Consider the following 22,892-nt stretch of genomic DNA (forward strand, 5'->3'; position numbering starts at 1 on the left):
TAAATAAAAGACAGTCATTAAAGAGGCGTGAGTTACACTGAACTCCAGGCTGGGTCCAATCAAGATAATTTTCTTCAATGGCCTATGTCATTACATTTTTCTCAATTAACCCCTTCAAAAACTTAAAAATTTCTTATAATCTAACATGCAGGAATACACATTTACAGAACTTCGATTAATAATTTTAATAAAACTAGTTAACTGTGTCTAATAAAATAATGAATTTTAATTATCTTTACATTCACATAACCGCCTTGTTAGAAATATTACATAGAGTTAAATCAACCAATTTGAAAAAAAAAAATTATGACATCAATTAATAATATTTAAAATTTTCTTATCTCAAACATTTATTATTTCATACCTAAAATTCAAAAATATATAAATATACGTAGAAAAAAATCATGTTAATTAGATATCTATGATCTAAAGTTTTTGGAAATCAATTTCGGACTTTATCAAGGGGTAAAGAGTAAAATGAAGGTTAACTCATGTTAAGTTCCAATCGGACGGTCAGGATTCGAGATCAGTGCCATCTCCCAAATCTCGGCCACATCGACCGCACGTGGCAATCATCGAGCCGAAAAGGACATCGATGGAAATCCACGCTGACTTTTGGCATTTATTACGATGGTACCATGCCACGTAGGGGAGTAATTTCGAAAGATGACAAGGGGCAAAATTGTCCAAAAAACAATAGTATTTATTGGATTTCCAAGTGAACCAAGAGAGAAACCTCATCTCTTCTTCTTCAGCGAAGTGTTTTCGATGGAGGTCGAGATGGAATCCATGGCGTCGGCGATCGGGGTCTCGGTGGCCGTGCTTCGATTCTTGCTCTGCTTCGCCGCGACGATTCCGGTGAGCTTTGTGTGGAGGTTTGTCCCCGGCGCTGGCCTGAGGCATCTCTATGCGGCGATCTCTGGGGCAGTGCTCTCTTACCTCTCTTTTGGGGCCTCATCTAATCTCCACTTCTTGGTATCCATGGCTTTTGGGTATATCTCTATGCTGCTTTCCCGTAGGTACTGCGGCATCATCACATACATCACTGCGTTTGGATATCTTATCGGATGGTAATTCGCCCTTCTGACCTTGATCGGTTGTGTTTGTATTGATTCAATTGGATTTTTTTGTTTTTTGCGCTCTTTGTTGATCCTGTGAATGTTTTTATGTGTTAATTGGTTGGATATTTAGAAAACAAAAGTTCGTAGCTTTTTCTTTAGAAGTGTGTCTTTGGTTTTTCCGATGTTTAGCTAGAAATAGTTCTAGTTCGTTAAGGCGAAAGTAAATGAGGTTGGACTGGAGAGGAGCTACCTTTAATACATCTAAGCTTTTTAGTTGGTTGATTGTAATAAGAAAAGTATCAACTACTATGGCATATGGAGACATTGTGCATTGATTTCGGTTGTCTTTTACTTTATTCTAAGTTTCTAAGGTTGTCGTTTTGAGAATTGACCTGTAATACATTTAGTTGAGTATCATACTGAATTAATCCGGAAAAGATAGGTTTGGGTTATGACTAGAGTAGAAACATTCAATGATGGGGACACGGATGACAGAAACTCAACTCACTTGGATTTGACCCTTTAATTCTAGATTGGGTGATTACTTTTACCCCAACTTGATAAATCCTACTCAAGCTTAATCTAATTGAATTTTTTTTTCTTTCACAACCCAACACTTGTCCAACAGTAAAACTAATTTGCAAATTTTCATGTCTGTGTTTTTGAAAATTAGCTTAAGAGGACTGCTTGCTGGAAATATTTTTCTTAGGGTAATATAATGATTCTTTTCGTCCTAATTTTCGCTAATAACCTGCAACTCCACATTGTTGACAATCCCTATTATAATTTCTGCTAATTTCTCACTTTTACCTAATCTAATTACCTATATATCCCTCCCTCCCTCTCTCTCTCTCTCTCTCTCTCTCTCTCTCTCTCTCACACACACACACACACACACACAAAGCTTTTCTTTTCCCTTTTTTTTGTTGTTGATTTGTGGGTTGAGCTTGTCTGACCTATGTATTAGTTGTTCTTTTATATGACAAATAACAAGTGTTCTTTGTCTGTTTTAATCAACGTAGACGCGATACCACTTTGGATAGTAGGAAATGCTTTGATAAAATGAGTTTCTTAACTTTCTAATGTCCTTTCTGCAGCCATGTGTATTATATGAGTGGAGATGCATGGAAGGAAGGAGGCATTGATGCAACTGGTAAATTTTTTTACTGTTACGAAATTGTGTGAATATATGAGCATTTATTACTCATGCTTTATTTTTTATACTAAGTATTTTTTCTCTCATTAGGGGAAAACATAGAGATTATGTATCTCTTGCTCCAGGTTCTGTGGATATTCTTTTGTTTCCGCAAAGTACTATTTCTTTTTTCCTGTTTGCAGAAATAGTTATCAAACTTAAAATGGACTGATCTCTGTTTTTAATCCCTGTATAGATGTAATATTGATGTGGTGCTTGTACTTTTATAGGCATTTACTCTGGGAGTTTTATGACAGTTATGTTCTTCCTTTGTTTTTCATGGATTAATTGGTTCTTGATTTGGTTCTAGCAATTGGAGTCAAGCAACATTTATTTTTGAAATATTTTGCTTAGATATTGCTTTGGTTTGTTCTGATATCACCTTAATGATGTATTGCATAGATTCTGATATGAATTACTTTCATGCACCTAAGTCTATTTGGGATGATGATAGGTCTGCACTAAGTAAGCGTGATCATTAAGTCAGTTAAGACATCATTATTGTGCATTATTTTTAGGCTTTTAGCCAATCAAGGTCACTGGTAGTAATGGCTTGTGTTAGAGAGATAAAGAATTAGAGACAATTTGACACAGTATTTTGGATGTTTTCACAACCACCGGTGTTTATCTTAATGCTTTTCTCCCTATCATGTGTCTCATGATGGAAAGTGAAGCTGTGCTGTGGAAGATGATTACTTGCTGGATTAACTAGGTCTGTTAGTGAGAACAAATATTTTTGCAGAAGATTCACCCTTAAAAAAATGTCATATATCTATATTTCATCTTTTCAAGGTTCTGTATTATTTTCCCGAAACTAATTTATTATGAGTATTTTTTTTTTGTACTTGTGTTCATTGTACAAAATTCCCCAATATTTTGCCTTTTAATATTAGAATACCGATGCTGTGTGTTTTAACTGCTTTTTGCATAACTCTGACTATCTTTTTAATGTCCATGATGTAGGGGCTCTTATGGTGTTGACACTGAAAGTTATTTCATGTGCTATAAATTATAGTGATGGGCTATTGAAAGAAGAAGGGTTGCATGACGCACAAAAGAAAAACAGATTGCTTCGTCGTCCGTCTATAATTGAATATGTTGGTTACTGTCTCTGCTGTGGCAGTCATTTTGCTGGACCAGTATATGAAATGAAGGATTATCTAGAATGTACTGAAAAGCAAGGGGTAGGTACATTTGGCTTTCTCATATGGTGTTGTTAGTTCTTTAATTTTGTTTTTGTCAAAATCATTAATGCAAGGTATCTGAATTTTTGTGGCTTTTCTAGATTTGGACTTGTTCTGCAGACAGACCGTTACCATCCCCTTATTTTGCCACTTTACGTGCTCTAATTCAAGCTGGCATATGCATGGGCTTATACTTGTATTTGGTGCCACATTTTCCACTTTCACGGTTTAGTGAACCTGTATATTATGAATGGGGATTTTGGCAGCGGCTTTTTTACCAATATATGTCTGGCTTTACTGCTCGCTGGAAATATTATTTTATCTGGTCAATCTCTGAAGCTGCAATCATCATATCTGGCCTGGGTTTCAGTGGCTGGTCTAACACTTCACCTCCTAAACCTAAATGGGACCGTGCAAAAAATGTTGATATTCTTGGTGTTGAATTGGCCACCAGTGCTGTTCAGTTGCCGCTAATGTGGAATATACAAGTCAGCACTTGGCTACGTCACTGTGAGTTCACACATTTATCTTATATTTTCAAAATTTTGTCTAGTTGTTGATAGCAGAGGTTTCTTTAAATATATAATAATAATAATAATAATAATAATAATTGAAAAGAGCTTTCTCACATAACTTTTCTAAAAGAGATTTCCGACATTAATTTCAAATTCAAGCTCATGGGAGAGAGGCTTTTGCAGTCACTTGCAAACTAAATTAGACTGTTGTGTTGAAAATGTTAATGTAGGTTCCAGTTGCAGGGCCAAACGCAATTGTATGTCATCACCTTTCTTTTTGTAGTATATGGAGATCTAGTTTAGTGATGTAGATGTCACTTAGCGTGATAGTGCACACAAATGCAAATAAATACATGGTTATCTAGACAAATGTGCGTGCGCGCTCGCACACACACATACATTCATAAGTGCTTTTATACCAGGGTTGTCTGATTGATTTGTTCATTTGTCTGGTGGATCTGTGCTGTCTGTTTCTGGTTGCATTTGCTTGCTGAGCACATAGCAAAAGCTGTTTTCTCTTTATGTCATTAATCATCAGTTGTACTTTATAGACCAGTTACTTGCACAATTCATTCAGAAACTACTATGATCATATAAATGCTGCAATCTGACATGTGGAATTGTTTTAGATGTTTATGAGAGGCTCATTCTGAATGGGCGGAAGCCTGGATTCCTGCAGTTACTTGCTACACAAACTGTTAGTGCTGTTTGGCATGTGAGTATGATTTTTTCTTGTCCATGGTGTATAGTTATGCATGTTGAATTTCGTGTCTTAAAAATCTAATTTTCCTTAATTCATACCCTTTTTAAGCTGTACATTGAACTCTTTCCAGGAAGTTATCATGTGATGAGAAATGAGCACCACGCTAACTCTTGATTGTTCTTTGTGTATATGTATATTATTTAGAGATGTTCTTAAGTAGACATTTTCACCGTCTTTAAGACTGACCTTCAGGTGAAAGTATGATGCTTCAAACTTACTGTCAGCTCAAGCTGCTTCTCTTTAAATTCTTTCTGATGATATGCTCCTTGTTGAGAAATTTTGACTTGCAATAAGTATGAATCTATTTACCGATGTGAACATCCCAATTAACAGACCAAGCATGTATATATATATTCCAAGTGTTCCGGTTGCTCAACCTTGGGTTTCAGTTCTATGGTTGCAAGTATAGTCGGTACTGAATTACACTACATAACATATCATCTGACATACATCCTTATATATTTAATTTCAGGGATTATATCCTGGATACATCATCTTTTTTGTTCAGTCAGCACTGCTGATTGCCGGTTCAAAGGGTACTGTTTTCACCTTTCTCTCTCAAATTCTTCGTTTGTTTACATCTTTAAAGAAAGCTGTGATAATCTACGCTAATCAATGTCTTCGCTCGTGTCTGAGCAGTAATTTACAGGTGGCAACAAGCTGTTTCCCCAAAGAACAATTTCCTGAGGACAATCCTCACATTGATCAATTTTGCTTACACTCTACTTGTTCTCAACTATTCTTGCATCGGTTTCATGGTCAGTTCTATTTCATACATATGAAGTCATTTTTTTCTACGTCCTTGCAGAACTTGACTAAGAATTATATTCCGTGTCAATTGAAACTTAAATCTACAACTGAAATAAATTTGAATGTTTTCTATATTTTGAAGGTTTTGAGCTTGCATGAAACAATAGCTGCATACAAAAGTGTGTACTTTGTCGGCACAATTGTTCCTATAGTCTTCTTTATACTCGGTTACATCATCAAGCCGGCAAAACCTGTCAGGCCGAAAACCCGGAAGACCCAATAAATGAAAAACACTGATCATCCAGAGATTTCTGTGAAAGATAGAAAGCCTGAAGTGATCTGATAGTACCTGATCATAGCCTCAGACAGATCAAGTTTAATCTATAATCATCTCATGCAAGCTTATACAGCTGCGAGTTCGGGTTTAATCCTTTTTGCTCTGTTTTATTGTCTGCTACATTGTGCTCCATTGCACTATATATATATATATATGCTTTGATTTATAATTTAAGCTCTGATTATATGAACTAGAATCTTATTTTTTTTATTATTATTAACTTATTTGGATATTTTTAATTTCAGGGACATGTTTTGAGTAAAACATATAACACCAAAACATATAAATTGGTGTTATTCCATCTGTTCTCTGTTCAAAATTTCGCCTTATTGACATCATTTTTTTAATCTGTTTTAAGTTGTTGGTAGCTTTGATCTTCGACTTAGAAACTTATTTATTTTACCCTTTAAATTGGAAATTTTTATTTTATTATGTTCTTGCTTAGCCACACGTTATAATTATTACGGGATCAAATCTACTGGATTATTTTTCTAATAATTGTGTTTATTTATTTATTTATTTATTTTAATGGGAATTAATTCTTTAATCTCTTACTCCGGAGGAAAAAAAAAAATACCATTCTTCTTTTGTGAAAATGATGTAATTGTCTTTTACAATGCTGATGCAATGTAAAACATAGAAATTTTTACATCTCCTTTATGTTTATAACTTTTAGAGGAAAAAAATAAAAAGCAGGCATATAAATAGTGCTTTGTAGAAGAAACAAGGGGTGGATGGTGATGTATGGTACTGGTTGGCAAGTCCAAATCCATATTGGCTGTCTTTGAAGGACTTACTTAATACTACATCACAAAAATCACAATTATTAGATGCCATTTATTAGTTCACATTCTTGATACCAATATATGACCTACTACTGCTACTATTTCCAAATTTCCACTCCATTTGTTATTATTAAGCTTGACTCATTTACTCCTCATTTCTTTTTCATTAATCATATACTATATTTTCATTTTTTTTTCTTGACTTGTTTTTTTTTATTTTTATTCATTACATTATTAAATTCTAGTTCAGTATCATCAATTGTTTATATAAAATCCAGCCGAAAATTACTTTATAGGTCACAAAAAAAAAATTAAACTATTACTAAATATTTCTTTTTAGTAGTCATATATTTCAATCTTATTTCAAAAATTATTTTTAATTAAAATTTTAATTTTTTAATCTCAAAAACTCCAAAACTCATTTATTCAAGAAGTTATAATAACATCATCAACTATATCACTCAACAAGCTATTTAAAAAAGCAAAATCAAAATTATAGAGAAATATATATATATATATATATATATATATATACAAAGAAGTTAAGTGACCGACAAGAAACAAGAAACATTCCACAATAATTTACAGTCATTGTCAACTAGTAGGAGACCAAATTTTAAGTTAGTCTTTCAAATCCAATTGCCATCTCCTTTCTAAAACAATAAGCAAAGTATTCATCATACTATTATAGAAATATCTCTCTCTATTTTATATTTAATATATAATATAAATCAAGTTAAAAATAAGATGATTATGAGAGATTACCTTCCATTAAAACCTTGTTGTATTTTCTAAAGAGGAAAAGAGAAAGATGGTGGATGGTTTAAATCTTAATGAAATTGGCCTAAGACCCACCTCACACCTTGATGTAAATGAGTTACAAAGTCCCTTTCTTAACTACGTAGGGGATCCCTCCCATTCTTATTTCATATTTCATTCATGTGGGGAATACAATGAGTAGGTAGGTATTTATTTATCATTCTCTTTTTATTTTTAGTGTCGGTAGAGTTTTATTCTTTCTTTATATATATATATATATAATATATAATAATAATAAAATAATGATAGAATGTTCACCATTACTATATATGGATTTTTAATCCAATATTAGAATAAAAATTGTGAGCTTTATTATAATTACATGGTCATTAAGAATATATTCCAAGTCTTAATTTATTATATATACATTGACAATGCTAATGTATTATATTTTATAGACTATTTTTTTAAAAATAATTTTTTTTATTATTGTTAAATATTATGTTTAGGACATTTTTGATCTATTGACACCGAGTCTGTGTAGAATATTTATATCTGTCAATCAGGTGAGTTTAAATATCAATCTTCATGCTTGTGCATACTCCTGACATGACTTATTTATTTTTACAAAAATAAATAAATTTATTACCATATATACCTTCCATACATTATTCAAAACTATTCAATTAATCTCACCTCGCGGCATTTTATTTTGGCATATTCCTCTCCCTAATTATTTCACCAATTTTTTTAATTTCCATAAAAATTAAATTAATACTTAATTAAGTAATTAATTAATTAATTAATATATAAACTCCTGCTTTCCTTCATCCTTCCGCCAAACCAAAGCTTCCACCTTTCAGCATGCTCCGATCCAAGTCCTCGAAGCCCTCATCGCCGGCTATCGCCGGCGACACCGCCACGGCCGTCGACGAGTGGGAGGTCCGCCCTGGTGGTATGCTTGTCCAGAAACGCAACCCCAACGCCGACGCCGGCGCCGCTGCATTTCCTCCAATCCCGAACATCCGCGTCCGCGTCAAGCACGGCTCCGCTTACCTTGACGTCTATCTCAGCCCCCAATCCACCTTCGGTGAGCTCAAGAAGCTCCTCTCGGAGCGCACTGGCCTCCACCCTCTCGACCAGAAGCTCGTCTACAAGGGCAAAGACCGGGATTCGTCGGCGTATCTTGATATCGCCGGTGTGAAAGACCGATCTAAGATAGTCTTGTTGGAGGATTCCACCGCTCAGGCCAAACGTTTCCTGGAGATGCGCCGCAGTGCGAAGATGGAAAAGGCCGCCAAGTCCATCTCCCAGATCAGTGTCGAAGTCGACAAGCTTGCCCTTCAGGTGTTTGTCAAAACTCCTCTTTGAATTTGTTCCCAAGTTTTTCTCTTGCACATCAAATGCTTGTTGTAATGCCTGTTTGATTCTTCAGGTCTCAGCTTTAGATGTGGCTGTGAGTAAAGGAGTGAAGGTTGGAGAGAATGATGTGCTGAATTTGATTGAGCTTTTGATGGCTCAGCTTATCAAGCTTGATGGCATCGCCGCCGATGGAGAAACCAAGCAGCAGAGAGGAATGCAGGTTGAATTCACAACTCTTTCTTTGATTTGGATTTCAATGTTCTCAAACACCATGTTATTTGCAGGTGAGAAGAGTTCAGAAGTATGTTGAAAGACTTGATGTTCTTAAGATCAAGAGCAATGCAGAGCAACAAAAGAAGAAGCAGCAGCAGCAGCAATTGCAAATCCAGCAGCAGCAAGCAACAACCTTGGATTTCTTTGACTCACTATTTTCACCGCCTACACCAACGGCGAGCACTGTCACAACGGTGTCTTCAGCCTCTTCTGCACCTACTCCAAGGTTTGATTGGGAGATATTCTAGTATTCTGTCAATGAATTCAGTTTTTTGTCCACATTTGTTGCTTGCTAGTTATTGCTTCTGCATGCTATTCATTTTCTGTGTGCATAGCTACATCATCCAAGAGGAAGAGGATGACAATAAGTTGGTCTTTTGATCATATTTGTTCCAATAGTGATTGCAATGGATTTGATAGGACGAACAAAGAGATAAAGAGAAACAGGATTATTTGTTCGGTTGTAACTAGTGAACTAGTGAGTGTTTTTCATTGAAAGTGTCATCAGATTATGATTTCTCTGTATGTTTGTAGCCATTTTACTGATCACCATGCACTCTCTCTTAGAAACCAAAGTATATATATATATAATATATAAGACACAGTGAAAGAGATGTTTTGATTGTAACTAAGTGGTTTATCATTATGATTTATCCCTATGTGCATTGCCTCTTATAAACCAAGAGTGTATACGCACACATAGATAGATATATATATTATTCAGTATGTATTCAAGTACGCACACATAGATATATATATATATATTATTCAGTATGTATTCAAGTACGTTAGAGAGAGAGAGAGAGAGAGAGAGAGAGAGAGATGGGGAACGAGATATTTGGGTAGTAAATTAAAGAGTGCCTTAGTATTGGAAGTACCATCAGCATATTATTTATCTTTATATTTGCTACTTGTAATAATCACAGCAGACTGACTTGTAAAAATCTAAGTATATGTATATATTTAAGTATGTTGGAAAGAGAGATGTTTTGGTTCAAACTAGTGAACTATATAGCAAGCAGTTTATCATTAAAAGTATCATCAGTTCATTGTTTCTTTCTAGATGTTTATAGTCATTCTTCCAAATTTTACATATTCAAATATATTATAGAGTGAGAGTGAAAGTGAAATAGAATGCTTTTGTTTATAACTAGTCAACTAGTGAGCTGTTTATCATTAATAATTTTTGTTGTTCACTGTGCACTAAGAAAAAGACTATTTTACTATAACTAATGAACCAGTGAGTTATGTATCATTGAAACTATAATGAGCTTATAATTTCTTTCTATATGCTAGTGAATGATTTATCAAAAAAGGTAACATCTACTTATCATTCTTCTCTGTATGTCTACAATTGGTCCTTAAACCATATTAAATTATATGTTTATCTATGAATATATTGGTGGAGGTGATGGTGAGGAAGTTGGCAATGGACCAATGATAGGTGGGTGGACATTGAGGGGGAATGAGTTTGCATTGTTAGAGATAGGTCCATTGTTCTTCCTGTCCATGTGCATGAGCTAACAGGGTACCCTACAAGTGGGGTAACATACTAACACAACCCATTGGTTGGTCTATTATTTATTATTGTTCATCTTAAGTCAACAATGTGTACAGCCCCAAATGAGCTGGATCAACATACTATTTGCCATGTTGAAAGTTGCTGATTGGTTTCTTTTGATCATTTTGAGCACATAGTGACTTTCTTTATAGGGTTTTTCTTCCTTTTTCTCTCTTTGGTTGTTTGTGCCTTAGTCTCTGCAATATGCATGCATTTCTTTTTTTTTAAAGTTAATTAATTATCATGCAAGATGTGTGGTTGAGTTTGTTGAGTGTTTTCTTCTCATACTTAATCATTTTTTTTCAAGTAAAAGACAAAGATGTGCAAATATGTTGTTTGATCTGTTTGAATATAAAATTTATATTTAGCCTAAATTTTTGGTTAATTGTGCATTTTGAAATTGTGTTGGTGTTGATTGGTTAAATCAATTGTAAGAGAAATTAAATGGTGATGATAAATTTTTATTAGTGATTGAAAAGGTCTATCTTTTTTGATGAAAATGTATGTACTAAAAGAAGTACAATAAATCAAACAGTGTTGGTCTTTTCAAGAACAAGCCTGGTGGGATGTAACTCAAACCTTTGATATTAGTTTAAGAAGAAAGGATTCACAAGTACTTGTGAATCTTGTATATGAATGAATAGTAAGTTCTTTTGAAAATATAAAATACTTTATAGATGTATGATAATTTAATTTGTTTAAAAATTAATCCTCTGATTTTTTTTTACTGGTTCATTTTATCTAATTTATATGAATTTAAAAACTATTTAAAATTAATTGACAATCTAAAATTTATAAAAAATTATATTAATTTTATAAAATTATTTTTATTTAAAATATGATTTAATAGAATGTGCATTTGAATATGTTTTATTGAAAGTTATAAAAGAAAATTAAATATAAAGTGTAAAAGAGTAATTATTTTTATAAAATTATTTTTTTCCTCCCAAATTTGCACCATAAAAACAATAAAAATTATTATTATTATTATTATTATTATTATTATTATTATTATTATTATTATTATGGCTCTAGTTATTAATAAACAGGTACAAATCATGCAATTTAGTAATAAATAAAAAATGCATGTGATCACATGAAAACAAATAGATAGATCATCAAGGACATACAAGTTGAATGGACAATACATGAAAGAGTTCAAACTAATTCTAACTAGAGAGTTCATTGCCATTAATTCTCTGAGTTAGTGAGTTTACTATCATTTTGGTATTGGGAAGAAGATGAGACTTAATTGATTATTTATGTGAAATGATTGACATGGAACATCATTTTACAGATGTTTTAAATGACATGCTTGTACAAAACAAAACATAGAGTTCAAGTCTGTAGGGTCCAATATGATTGAACTCAAACCAAGAAACAACCATCAAATTCTAAAATTTTAATGAGCAATATATATATAGGGTAAATATCATCTGCGAACGTTCTACGGAAGTTCGTTGAACGTCCGCAATGTGAGTACATCCGCAGTGTGAGTACAACACCAAATTAATTAATATAGTGAGACATAATGAAGGTCACTGTGCATCTCATCCCATTTTTCATTGTACTACTATAAGCACAGTAATACTATGCATAAAACAGTTCTCAACCGTTGGATTGAGAGCAACGTTTGTAAATTTCAAATTTACGGGCGTTCTCAGATGATTCATGCTCGTGTGTATATATATATATATATATATATATATATATAATTTCACTGTTAAATAGTCCATTTTTAATATATATTTCAGTGAACCCAAACATTTGGGGCTTAAAAATGGACTATTTAACAGTGAAATTATATATATATATATATATATATATATATCCACTTGGCAATAAAACTCAATCCTTTTATTAACATCTATTTGGCCATGAATTTTTCTACTTTCTTACTCATGAAAATAAGTATCTACTTATGCTTTTTTATAAATGTTTTGTACAATACTGTATTATTATTATTATTAGTGAAATGACAATTTCTTAATTTTTTGAAAAAGTATTAAAATTGTTTATTTTCTAACATAAGCAATCTTTAGTCAATATAAAAAAAAAAAGAAAATCCAAAAAGACATAATTCTTATCATTGTTTAATTTCTATGATTCACATATGACATAATTATAAAAATTATATCTCAAATGACTTTTAAGTAAAGAAAAATTACATAAATATTAATTAACTTATTTAAAAAAAAACACACACACACACACAAACACTCAATAATTAACAAACACTATATATAAGTCAAACATTTGGGCCTTAAAACTGGACTATTTAAGAGTGAAATTATATATATATTATTCCCAAACCTTAACCGGTAGACTATCGTTGATAATAAAAATTATTCTATTATTATATCTAACGAAAAGATATGAAGTTATTGGACCACAAAATAAATCAATATTGTTAAACAATTAATAGAGAAAATTATCTATTAAGCCTTGTAACATTCCATCGTTTTTAAACAATCCCTTAGACAATGTGATAGAATTTTCAATTCCCTTTTCTATCATATTACTTTTAGATCCCTCTCGTTACTTCAGCCAGTTGACATTTTAGAAAAGCCATAAATACCGTTCATTGTTGGATTCCCTCGAGTTAATTTTTTTGATGGTGTACCAAACTATAGTTTTATTTTTTATTTTTTATTTTGGGTTCAAACTTTAATTTGAATTAAAATGGCTATTTAATTTTAATTTTATTTAATCGGGTGGTTATTCAAGAGATTCCAGTCTTTTTTTTTATTATGTAGATACCAAAAATTCATTGTTAGGACATATATGACATAATATTTGCCAAGCTGGCAATTCTATTTTATTTGTTGATAGAAAATTTTCAACATCAAATCATCAAAAATCGACTGGATTTTATTTGGTGATCATTCGGTGAAATTAAAGTTTGGACTCAAAAATAAAAAAGAGTCATAATTTAATGTCATATTAAAAAATTTACCTAAATATTTTTGCTCAATCATATCATTTAATACAATGTAAAGACGCTAAAGCCATTTAGTTCAAGTAGTTAACAACACTAAAAATAAATCTCTCGTATGATATGTGGAGTAGTGAGGGTTCAAATTTTCATTGAAAAAATTAACTTATGAGTGATGTAACTTGCACATTCAGTCTCACAAAGACAAGTGCCTGTCCTTTTAATTTTTGATCGTAAGGGCATGATTTACCTGTTCCTTGTGTAAGTTACGTCCCACAAGACAATCCAAAAGAATTTCTTTCACTGCCTACTAAAAAAACAGTCTTTGCCAAGTAGTGAAATGTTGTGCTTTAACAAGTGGTTAGTGGTAGTAGGTTTTAAGAATATGACAGTGACTTCAATCCTATAGCTTTTAGAATGATATTCAAAAAATATGCTGGTCTATTCCCACTAAAATTAACCTATCACAGTCTTATTATATTGAAAAGTTATATTTTTGAAAAGTGAAGATGGATTTGAGATATAAAGGGGTAAACCTGGTTACAAGGTTTTCAATATCTTGTCTTAAAAATTATTAGAGATAGATTATAGCAATTAAGTTTTTCCTTATGTGGGGGTAACTATTCTGTGGTTTGTTACCACCTCCAAATGTGGCTTGGCTTTCTCTTAGTTTTTTTTTTTTATTGTGTTTGTGACATTTCACCTCTGAAGGTTTGTCTCTTTTCCTTTCTTTTTTTTGTGTTCTTTGTATTTTTTTTTATTACAATAAATTTATAGTTTATTTAATTTTTCAAAATATAAATATATATCAAAGATTTTGTAAAAAACCGCTTGATTTGAAGGATTTTTCTAAAAAATTAAAGAAGAAATAATGTTTGCAACCTCGATGATATTTACAATGTCGTGATCGAAGATCACTCATTTTATTTTCATAAAAAATAATTAAGAAAAAAAGAGATAATGTTTGCTTTTTGTGGCCATTGAATTACACACAAGAAGTCATGACAAAGCGTCCTCGCACGTAGATCTTCTTCAAGATCAGTGTCTAGTTCTCCAAGATCAATCTGTAGCCGTCCATTTTATTCCCCATGCGCCCCCCCTTAACTCACCCACAAAAGTGACCTCTTCCTTTTAAGATTTCAAGTGGGGCCCTCACAGACTCCATGTATTTGTGTGGTGTTCCAAAATGTCCCATTTATCTTCTAAAAAATAAATAAATAATCTTTAAAAAATAAAAATTTAAATTTAAAAAAAAAATCTGCATTTTTTATGTTTTATCTGCTTTTCATATCCTTCACAGTTCACAAAACACTGCCATCTTCTCTCTACCTAGCTCACTGTACCAGGTATACTTGTCCCCCTTCTTTCTGAATGCTTTCTAGTTTTTTCTTGCTTTTTTTTAGCAATTAGTTAATTTTTAAGTAGTTCTTTACAGCAGTTAATCAATTACATACTTCATGTTTGTTGTCTTAATTGGTAAACATATGCATTAGATTTAATTTTAACTTATGACACTGTTAGAGTTTAATTTTCCATACTGTTATTTGTATCTTAATTTGGTGAAAATTTTGATTTCATTTATAAGATTGATTGACTCTTTTCTTCAGAAATTTTAACAAGTCTGATAGAATTTTGAATTGAAGTTTATTCACTCTTTTGCTGCAAATCAAAGTCTGAATATTATACAGTTCATGTTTTTGTATCTGATCTGGCAAATCATGTGATTTCAGTTTCAATCTGAAGAGTTTGATGCATTGGGATTCAAATTTATACATTTTTTTTTCTGATAAATAAATCACTTGTTTTATCTAATGAATTAAGACTCTTAAGAATAGACGATGAGTACATTAGATGCGACGAGGGCCGAACTCGGTCTTATTGTTCTTTATCTCAACAAAGCCGAAGCCCGGGATAAGATTTGCAGAGCCATTCAATATGGTTCTAAATTCATAAGCAATGGACAGTCTGGAACTGCACAGAATGTCGATAAAACAACTACTTTGGCAAGAAAAGTTTTTCGACTTTTTAAAGTGAGTAGTACTATCTTTGTTTTGTAAAAGCAAGACATGCAACTCCAATTGACAACTTCTTGTTCTTCTCATGAATTCTCAGTTTGTTAATGATTTGCACTCTCTTATAAGTCCACATCCTCAAGGAACACCACTTCCTCTGATTCTACTCGGAAAGGTATATTCGCTTTCGTATTCTCAATTGAATTTTAATAAAATCGACACGTTAACACGCATATTGATGTAAATACAGTCGAAGAATGCGCTGTTATCGACTTTCTTTTTCTTGGATCAATTTGTGTGGGCAGGAAGAACAGGAATTTACCAGGTTTGTGAATTGTGACTTTAATACTGCTTTGTTTTTATTTCTGCAATTTTATCTCTAATTCAGATCATTTTAATTTGATTTCTATTAAATTTTTTTTTCAAGAACAAAGAGAAAGTCGAACTTATCGGCCGGATATCTCTTTTCTGCTGGATGGGCTCCTCGATTTGCACTAGCCTTGTGGAGGTTTGTTACTGTAATAATTTGATCATAAGGTTAAAATACATTTTTAGGCTCTACATCTTACCGCATTGTTCATTTTTATTCATGTATGTTTAAAATGTTCGATACGGTCATTCTGTACATGAAAATATGTTCATTTTCATCCTGACGTTTGAGTATGTACATTGTTGTTATTTACACATGAATGTTATCAAGCATTTTAAGAACAAACAAACCAAAAATAAACAATACGATCAAATTTATAGACCAAAAGTACATCTTAACCTTCTTACAATATGAATCCTTGTAGATATTTTGACTCTATTAACTTCTGTTATGCATGTTTCATAGTTGGCAGAGCTCGTTAGGCTATCGTCATCGATGAAAAAACTAGAGAAGGATCAGAATGAAAGCGATAAATACCAAGTAAACTCAACCGAAAACATTCACATACATATATATATATATATATATATATATATATATATATATATATTGTTTAATGATATCTCTTATGTGTTCTATGTTTCTTAGAATGAGCAATACATAAACAAGCTTAAACAGTCAAATGAAAGGCTACTAGCTCTTATTAAATCATCGATGGACATCGTTGTTGCAATTGGACTGCTTCAATTGGCACCAAAGACGGTGAATTCCCGCTTCACCGGCGCATTTGGATTCGTAACATCACTGATATCTTGTTATCAGGTAAATTTCTCCAATTGAATTCAGGATTTCTGATGTTGCAGTAAAATATTAATTTGCAAATGTTTTTACTGCAGTTACTTCCTTCACAAACAAAGGCCAAGGCACAATGAAGATGATAATTTGTGTCAGTAATATCACTGTATAAATGAACCGATATTGTTATGAATTTCATGCTCTGAATACTGTGAATCTTGCTCTAATTACAATTATATTGATAAATAGATGGTGTGTTTTTAAGAGATTTGTCATGTCTTTGGAAGGTTATGTGCATTAAAAGTCATCAAAAATATTGTTTTGAAAATATATATATATTTATATATATATATTAGAAGTCCATAAATCTTTTGATTAAGAATTAATGAAGATAAGCGTATTAAACTTTAGAGCTATTGTGTTGTTTGATTATGATGGATACGTAACAAATACATTATATGGGCCTGATTTAACTAAGAGCTTAAATTTATGGGTTGAGAAACTCAACTTTATATATTTAAATTTATATTTTTAAATTAATTAATGTGAGACTATTACTTGCTCGAATATGTAAGATTCAATTTTAAAGTAATATATTGTATGTGGAATATTGAATGGCAAATTTGCATGGGTATACTTGGAATGAAATTAAAAAATATATTAATGTTTATTTTGTGATAATTCAAGAACTTGTTTTTATTCTTGAGGTTATTTTGGTTATCTTGAAAATAATTTTGTTCATAAAAGACATTATATTAGTGTTGCACATATTAGTTAATTTTGAAAACTTTTTCTTGTTAATTAATTATACTTTAAACCAATATTATTTTTCAACATCCTTTTTATTAGCATTCTAATATTTAAAGAGATGCATGATATTTTAAAATTTGATAGTCTCACTTTTAAATTTTAGATTTAGATGATCTCATTAAGCACCAAAAGATTTCATGTTGAAAATTAGCAAAATAGAGTTCAATGTATTCACTCTTGTGTTTATTTAAACTAAAATATTTTTAAACATAATTTTTTATTATTAATAAGAACTTTGAATATGAAAATTATTTGATAATAATCATGCTTCTACTAAACATAAACTCGTCTGATATATCTAAATTGGCAAAAACATATACTTTAATACATTTTTAATTCTTATTTAATGAATAGTTTTAACATAAAAATAATTATCGATATTGCAATTTATTTATATTTTGATTGGTTTTAGGGCTTAATGGGAAATTATACATTAGGTGATTTAAATCATAGAAGGTATGTTTAATTAATAATTTAATTAGCATTTCGTTAAGGTATTAATAATTAATTAAGTATGATGAAGTGAGGCATTGATGGCAAATTAAGTAATGAAGTTGTGGAGTAGAAACTAAGCAAGTTTGATCATTTTCTTTTGCCTAATATGCCATAATAGCATTTCTCATCATTCATTAACAATATTATTTTAACCACATAAATCCATTAGCTATTCCTCCTTAAAATAAATGAATGAGACAATGCTTCATTTATCATCTTCCTTTGAATTCCCTCCAAGGAATATAGACATCACTTCAATATATTTATATCATATTTTTTTATTAAAAAAAAAGGGAAATTGAAGCAACTTTCAACAAGTAATGATTAATAATGTCATATTTAAAAAATATCCATTTTCAATTTAAGCTCATCCAAACAAAAAATAAATAAATAAATAAAAAATGAACCCCAATTGTATAAAATAAAAGTTAATAGAATATGTTTACACTTATTATCCTACAACAATGACAAGCGACTCCTCATAAAAAAGTTATCAAAAGATGTACAAATATAGTGGTACACCATATTTTACAAAAGTGACAAGCGACTCCCCACAAAAGATTATCAAAGAACAGATATGTATGGTGGTACACTAATTATGATTACATAATCGTCCTCCTATGGATTTATTAACTTGGGTAGACGTCATATGGGGCGAATACAGTCCTACCATGTGCATATTCAAAAGATTTTCAAGAATCAAATCGAACTAATAAATCTCATGCTATATAATCCTAAAAGGGAGAAAAATGACATCTTCTCACAAAAAAAAAAAACCAATAAATATTGGACATTACTGCTACATTATTTTCATAGTGTTTGAATAGTATTTGTATAGTATTATAATAGTACCATTGACCAAAGATTCGATTATGTGTGTGCCCATTCATTATTCAAATAATAATCTAGGACTCATTATTCAAATAACAATCCAGCACTAAAGAGTAGTTGTCATTTATGATTTTAGATCGATGCTCCAAGTTTTTTTTTTCCATATATATAATAAATAGTAAATTACAACTTTACAAGTGATACATTTACATTAAAAATCTTCTTCAATTTTTCATTCAACGTGAAATGAATTAGTTAATCATTTAAACGTGCTCTAATAAAAAATCTCAGCTCATACATAAAAGTATCGTTTTTTAAGTAAAGTTAAATTTTTAAAACAGTTTTTTTAAGAAAAATACATTTAAACTATAACCCTTCATACTTATTTGATGTGAAATTATTTAGGTTAATTTCCCACTAACATAATTAAAATAAATATCACAATTTTTGTTTAATTTTAGATTTAACTCACTCGTTTCTTAGGCTAGTTAACAGCTTTAAATCAATCCAAATAATAGTTATATGAAAATTAAACTTGTCTCAGCATATATTTTTTTTTTATACACAAAAATTTACATGTGACACCATTTAATTAAGTGACCCAAAATTTTGTCATTTTAACTAACTCAGTTAATATATATACACACACACACACACACACAAAATTAACAAAACTCAAATGCAAAACAAAATAAATTGGAAAAGAAAGAAATAAAAAAGGCCAGGAAGACAAAAAATAGAGAACTCAACTTAAAAAAACATTCATAATAAAATCAACTAAACAAGAAAATTAAGCTTCTCATCCTTTGGAGGAAGCCAAGGACGTTTATATCTTCCTATACAAAAGCAAAGATCATTCCTAAACTATTCCTCATTGAATACATTGAAAGATGGAGGAACAATAAAAGAAGAAGAAACCTTAAACCTCTTATTATTATTATTATTATTATTATTATTATTATCATCATCATCATCATCATTAATATCATTACTCCCACAAATAAAACCATCATCATCTCTACTCCTCTTCTTTCTCATCAAACCAAAATGTTCATGGCCATTAATCTCAACAGAATCAGGAACAACAAAGCTCGGTTGCACCTCATTTTCATCGACGAAAAACCGATGAAAGTCTCGGCTCTCATGGTGAAAAATGCTAGCAAAAGTGAATTGGTCACTCACCCTTGTTTCACCAGGCATAAAATATTGATGATGTTGATGATGAAGAGATGAAATTTTTGCATGTTGCATGATGTTCTTGCTCAATTTTGATCGGAGTTGGGAGAAGGCATGGTCGCCGGAGAAATTAGTAGCCGGAGAGAAGTTAGTACGTGCATTATCTCCACGTAAAGCCCGGGCGGCGTCGTCGTAGGCACGGGCAGCGTCCTCCGGTGAGTCGAAGGTGCCGAGCCAAAGCCGGACATGTTGAGATGAGTCTTTGATTTCGGCAACCCATCTGCCTGATGGCCTTTGCCGGACCCCGACGAAGCGCCGGCAGGCGGTGGTGGTGGTGCTTGGGTTGCAATGGTGTTGATTGGTGTTTTTTGTTGTAGTACTTGCATGGCTGATATCTAACTGTGCCATTAATGTAACGTTATGCTAATTGTGATACTATAATACCTTCCAATTAATTTCTATGTATGCTCTAGTTTATGTGTATATGTGAAAGTGAGATGTGGGATGTATGCTCCATGCACACGCCTATAAATAAGGGAAATTTGTTGATTTATTTTGCTTGATTATGTGATATTTTATCTCCCATCTAACATGTAATATCGAGTAATAACTGAGTTGAAAGATATTTTACCTTTTATACAGGAGTTTAACTCCGTTCTAATCGATGATTGAGATATAATAATAAATGTTATGTGGGGATCACTGATCCATTTTATAAAAATATAATAATAATAATATTAATATTGAGTGCCAACATGATTGATTTGTGAGTTGTAATTATTGATAAGAAATAAATTAATTAAAAAAAATACAGTGCATGTATCCTTCTCAAATAAGTGTCATCAAAGTATTTAATTACTTAAATTATATTAGTATTTAACCAAAACACCCTTCAATGAAAAATACACCCAATGATTACTCTATTAATTAATTCTCCCTTGCATAACATTAATTAATTTCTCACCTGAGAAAGTTTATTATTAAAATGTTGGTAGAGTTGAAAAAAAAATTTGAATTATTATATTATTTTTTTAAAACATCATTTATTTATAAATATTTTTTTCCCTCAGAAACTACGATTATTTAAAAATAAAATAATTATTAGGATAAGAGACGAAATGTTAATATGGATATTTACGACCAAGTTTTGCTTCAACTGTGTTACATGATATCAAGAATAGATCTATTATAGTAAATGAAAATAATTAATTCATGTATCATTTATCTAGGTAATTAAAAGAATAGTATATAGACACACATCTTTTTCCATAAAAATGGAACACATTTAGCAAGATTGAAAATCAAAAGAAGCCAAAATGAGTGCATGGATGTGAAAAATAACAAAGCTAGAGAGATAAGCTTCATTGTTTTGATTGAATTCTTTTTGTCATATTGTTAGTTATTTTATAGGGAGGTTCTTAGTGTAGAGCACTTTGCCTCTTGTCACTTTGGTCTATCATTATTAGAGTTTTAATTAAACTATTGAACACTCTCTTGTTTTCTTGTGTAATTTGAGCTATGTAAACCTTATTCATCATTTTGATTACATCGATCACAATACTTAATACAAATTAAGCTTCATAAACTTTTTCATTTGTCTTCAAACAAACTTCATATTGCAATACAACAATATATTTATTGATCTTTCCGTTCTCACATCACTTCTAATCAATGAGTAAAACTGAAACTATATATAATTAAAATGTTTTTAAATGTGTTTGCATGAGTGGTTTGGTTTTCTCATTGTTCAAGAGTTTAAAGATGTATATTATAAATGGAAGTTCTTTAAAGACAAAGAGAAATAGTGTAGGAATTGGTCCATGAAATTAAAGCATGTAAACATCACAAGGAATGTGACATGAAAATGACCAAGAACTTCTTCTTCTTCTCTTGCATTTCAAATTTAATTAAATAACTACCAAACTAATTAATCTTTACTGCAATTTGGTGCATAGAATTGACATGTAGGACAATTTTAGAATTTTAGATTAAAAAATTATTTAAATAATATTAAAAAATGTGAAATATTAATTAATGTTAATTCTTAGTTGAGCCAACATAATTTATTTTAAAGTAGAGCTTTATATTGAATTATTACTTTATATAGTTTATATTCATAACGTTATCTCTTTATTACATTTATATACTCTATTCCTATCATATTAGAACTTTTGTTTTCTCTATTCTTACTACGCACACACGCGCACACACACATATTATGATCAAAATATATGTAATTATTTAAAATATTAACAACTTGACGAATGAATGAATCAAACAAATAATTTAGTGTATATTAATCTTATCGCCGAGAATTAATTATTGTTATTTATTCATATAGAACAAGAATAAGAAAAAGTATCATACTTATTAAAGAACTTGAGAAGTTTATTAGGGTTAGGGTTTTAATAAATTATTATAAGGTGAAAGATGATATAATAAGAAGGAAAGAAACAAGTGTTTGAATAGATTATTTATTATAAAGTCTCATATAATAAAGGGTTCAGTTCAAGAAAACACTTGTTTAATAAGCTAGAACCAAGCTTATGATACAACTTAATAAATTATTTACCTTTATTATATTAAACAAGTGTTTTACATACAAATAGAGACAAGAAGAAGTAGTGAAGTGGAGTGATGAAAGAAGGCATCTTAATATGCCAATTAATGCCAAAAACAAGGGTGTCCTTTCTCAAATGATTGAAGAAAAACTAATCACTAGGTATGATTAATTCCAATTATTTTATTTATTTATTTATTTATTTATTATAAAGTCCATAATTAAAATACAAATTAGGACCATGCCTTAATTACCACTTGTTTGAACTTGTTCTTTTTCTTTGGAATGGATAATTAATTTTTGAGCACGTACCTAAGATATGATACTACTATAGACATGCTTTTAATGATTGTTGTTGTTGGG

At 30.9% G+C, this 22,892-nt stretch overlaps 4 protein-coding genes across 5 annotated transcripts; 3 read left to right on the plus strand and 1 right to left on the minus strand.

The window, feature by feature from the left end:
- Positions 1-742: 742 nt before the first annotated feature.
- LOC120272432 (lysophospholipid acyltransferase 1-like) lies at positions 743-6,049 on the plus strand. The gene is made up of 8 exons (XM_039279257.1): positions 743-1,070; positions 2,159-2,214; positions 3,220-3,440; positions 3,542-3,950; positions 4,585-4,670; positions 5,191-5,254; positions 5,358-5,476; positions 5,611-6,049. Exons 1-8 carry the CDS (start codon positions 769-771, stop codon positions 5,749-5,751), a joined length of 1,398 nt encoding a protein of 465 aa, XP_039135191.1. The 5' UTR covers positions 743-768; the 3' UTR covers positions 5,752-6,049.
- Positions 6,050-8,177: 2,128 nt separating this feature from the next.
- On the plus strand, positions 8,178-9,509 carry LOC120272652 (BAG family molecular chaperone regulator 1-like). Its single transcript, XM_039279526.1, has 3 exons — positions 8,178-8,696; positions 8,785-8,931; positions 8,996-9,509. The coding sequence occupies exons 1-3, from the start codon at positions 8,214-8,216 to the stop codon at positions 9,230-9,232; spliced, it is 867 nt and encodes a 288-aa protein (XP_039135460.1). The 5' UTR covers positions 8,178-8,213; the 3' UTR covers positions 9,233-9,509.
- A 5,216-nt stretch (positions 9,510-14,725) lies between these two features.
- Positions 14,726-16,927, plus strand: LOC120271891 (peroxisomal membrane protein 11C-like). Of its 2 annotated transcripts, none has more exons than XM_039278572.1 (8): positions 14,726-14,826; positions 15,302-15,510; positions 15,593-15,667; positions 15,743-15,817; positions 15,920-16,000; positions 16,328-16,402; positions 16,511-16,684; positions 16,759-16,927. In XM_039278572.1, exons 2-8 carry the CDS (start codon positions 15,319-15,321, stop codon positions 16,792-16,794), a joined length of 708 nt encoding a protein of 235 aa, XP_039134506.1. In that variant the 5' UTR covers positions 14,726-14,826; positions 15,302-15,318; the 3' UTR covers positions 16,795-16,927. The 2 variants fall into 2 exon arrangements, with proteins under 2 accessions (XP_039134506.1, XP_039134507.1); XM_039278573.1 differs by having other exon boundaries at positions 14,730-14,826; positions 15,316-15,510.
- Positions 16,928-19,570: 2,643 nt separating this feature from the next.
- LOC120272158 (ethylene-responsive transcription factor 11-like) lies at positions 19,571-20,377 on the minus strand. Its single transcript, XM_039278920.1, has 2 exons — positions 19,801-20,377; positions 19,571-19,629 (listed from the first exon to the last, which is right to left on the minus strand). The coding sequence occupies exons 1-2, from the start codon at positions 20,375-20,377 to the stop codon at positions 19,571-19,573; spliced, it is 636 nt and encodes a 211-aa protein (XP_039134854.1).
- Positions 20,378-22,892: the final 2,515 nt, after the last annotated feature.

Source organism: Dioscorea cayenensis, chromosome 11, assembly GCF_009730915.1.
Source record: "Dioscorea cayenensis subsp. rotundata cultivar TDr96_F1 chromosome 11, TDr96_F1_v2_PseudoChromosome.rev07_lg8_w22 25.fasta, whole genome shotgun sequence".
Lineage (NCBI taxonomy): Eukaryota > Viridiplantae > Streptophyta > Magnoliopsida > Dioscoreales > Dioscoreaceae > Dioscorea > Dioscorea cayenensis.

Bases quoted from the DNA above. Each gene is read 5' to 3' on its own strand.
- LOC120272432 (XM_039279257.1), top strand. From the start codon at position 769: ATGGAGGTCGAGATGGAATCCATGGCGTCGGCGATCGGGGTCTCGGTG. The intron at 1,071-2,158 runs GTAATTCGCCCT...TCCTTTCTGCAG, and splicing joins TTTGGATATCTTATCGGATG to CCATGTGTATTATATGAGTG. The intron at 5,477-5,610 runs GTCAGTTCTATT...TATATTTTGAAG, and splicing joins ATTCTTGCATCGGTTTCATG to GTTTTGAGCTTGCATGAAAC.
- LOC120272652 (XM_039279526.1), top strand. From the start codon at position 8,214: ATGCTCCGATCCAAGTCCTCGAAGCCCTCATCGCCGGCTATCGCCGGC. The intron at 8,697-8,784 runs GTGTTTGTCAAA...TTGATTCTTCAG, and splicing joins TCGACAAGCTTGCCCTTCAG to GTCTCAGCTTTAGATGTGGC. The intron at 8,932-8,995 runs GTTGAATTCACA...TGTTATTTGCAG, and splicing joins AGCAGCAGAGAGGAATGCAG to GTGAGAAGAGTTCAGAAGTA.
- LOC120271891 (XM_039278572.1), top strand. From the start codon at position 15,319: ATGAGTACATTAGATGCGACGAGGGCCGAACTCGGTCTTATTGTTCTT. The intron at 16,001-16,327 runs GTTTGTTACTGT...CATGTTTCATAG, and splicing joins TTTGCACTAGCCTTGTGGAG to TTGGCAGAGCTCGTTAGGCT. The intron at 16,685-16,758 runs GTAAATTTCTCC...TTTTTACTGCAG, and splicing joins CACTGATATCTTGTTATCAG to TTACTTCCTTCACAAACAAA.
- LOC120272158 (XM_039278920.1), bottom strand. From the start codon at position 20,377: ATGGCACAGTTAGATATCAGCCATGCAAGTACTACAACAAAAAACACC. The intron at 19,630-19,800 runs GTTTTATTTGTG...GCTTTTGTATAG, and splicing joins GAGGAGTAGAGATGATGATG to GAAGATATAAACGTCCTTGG.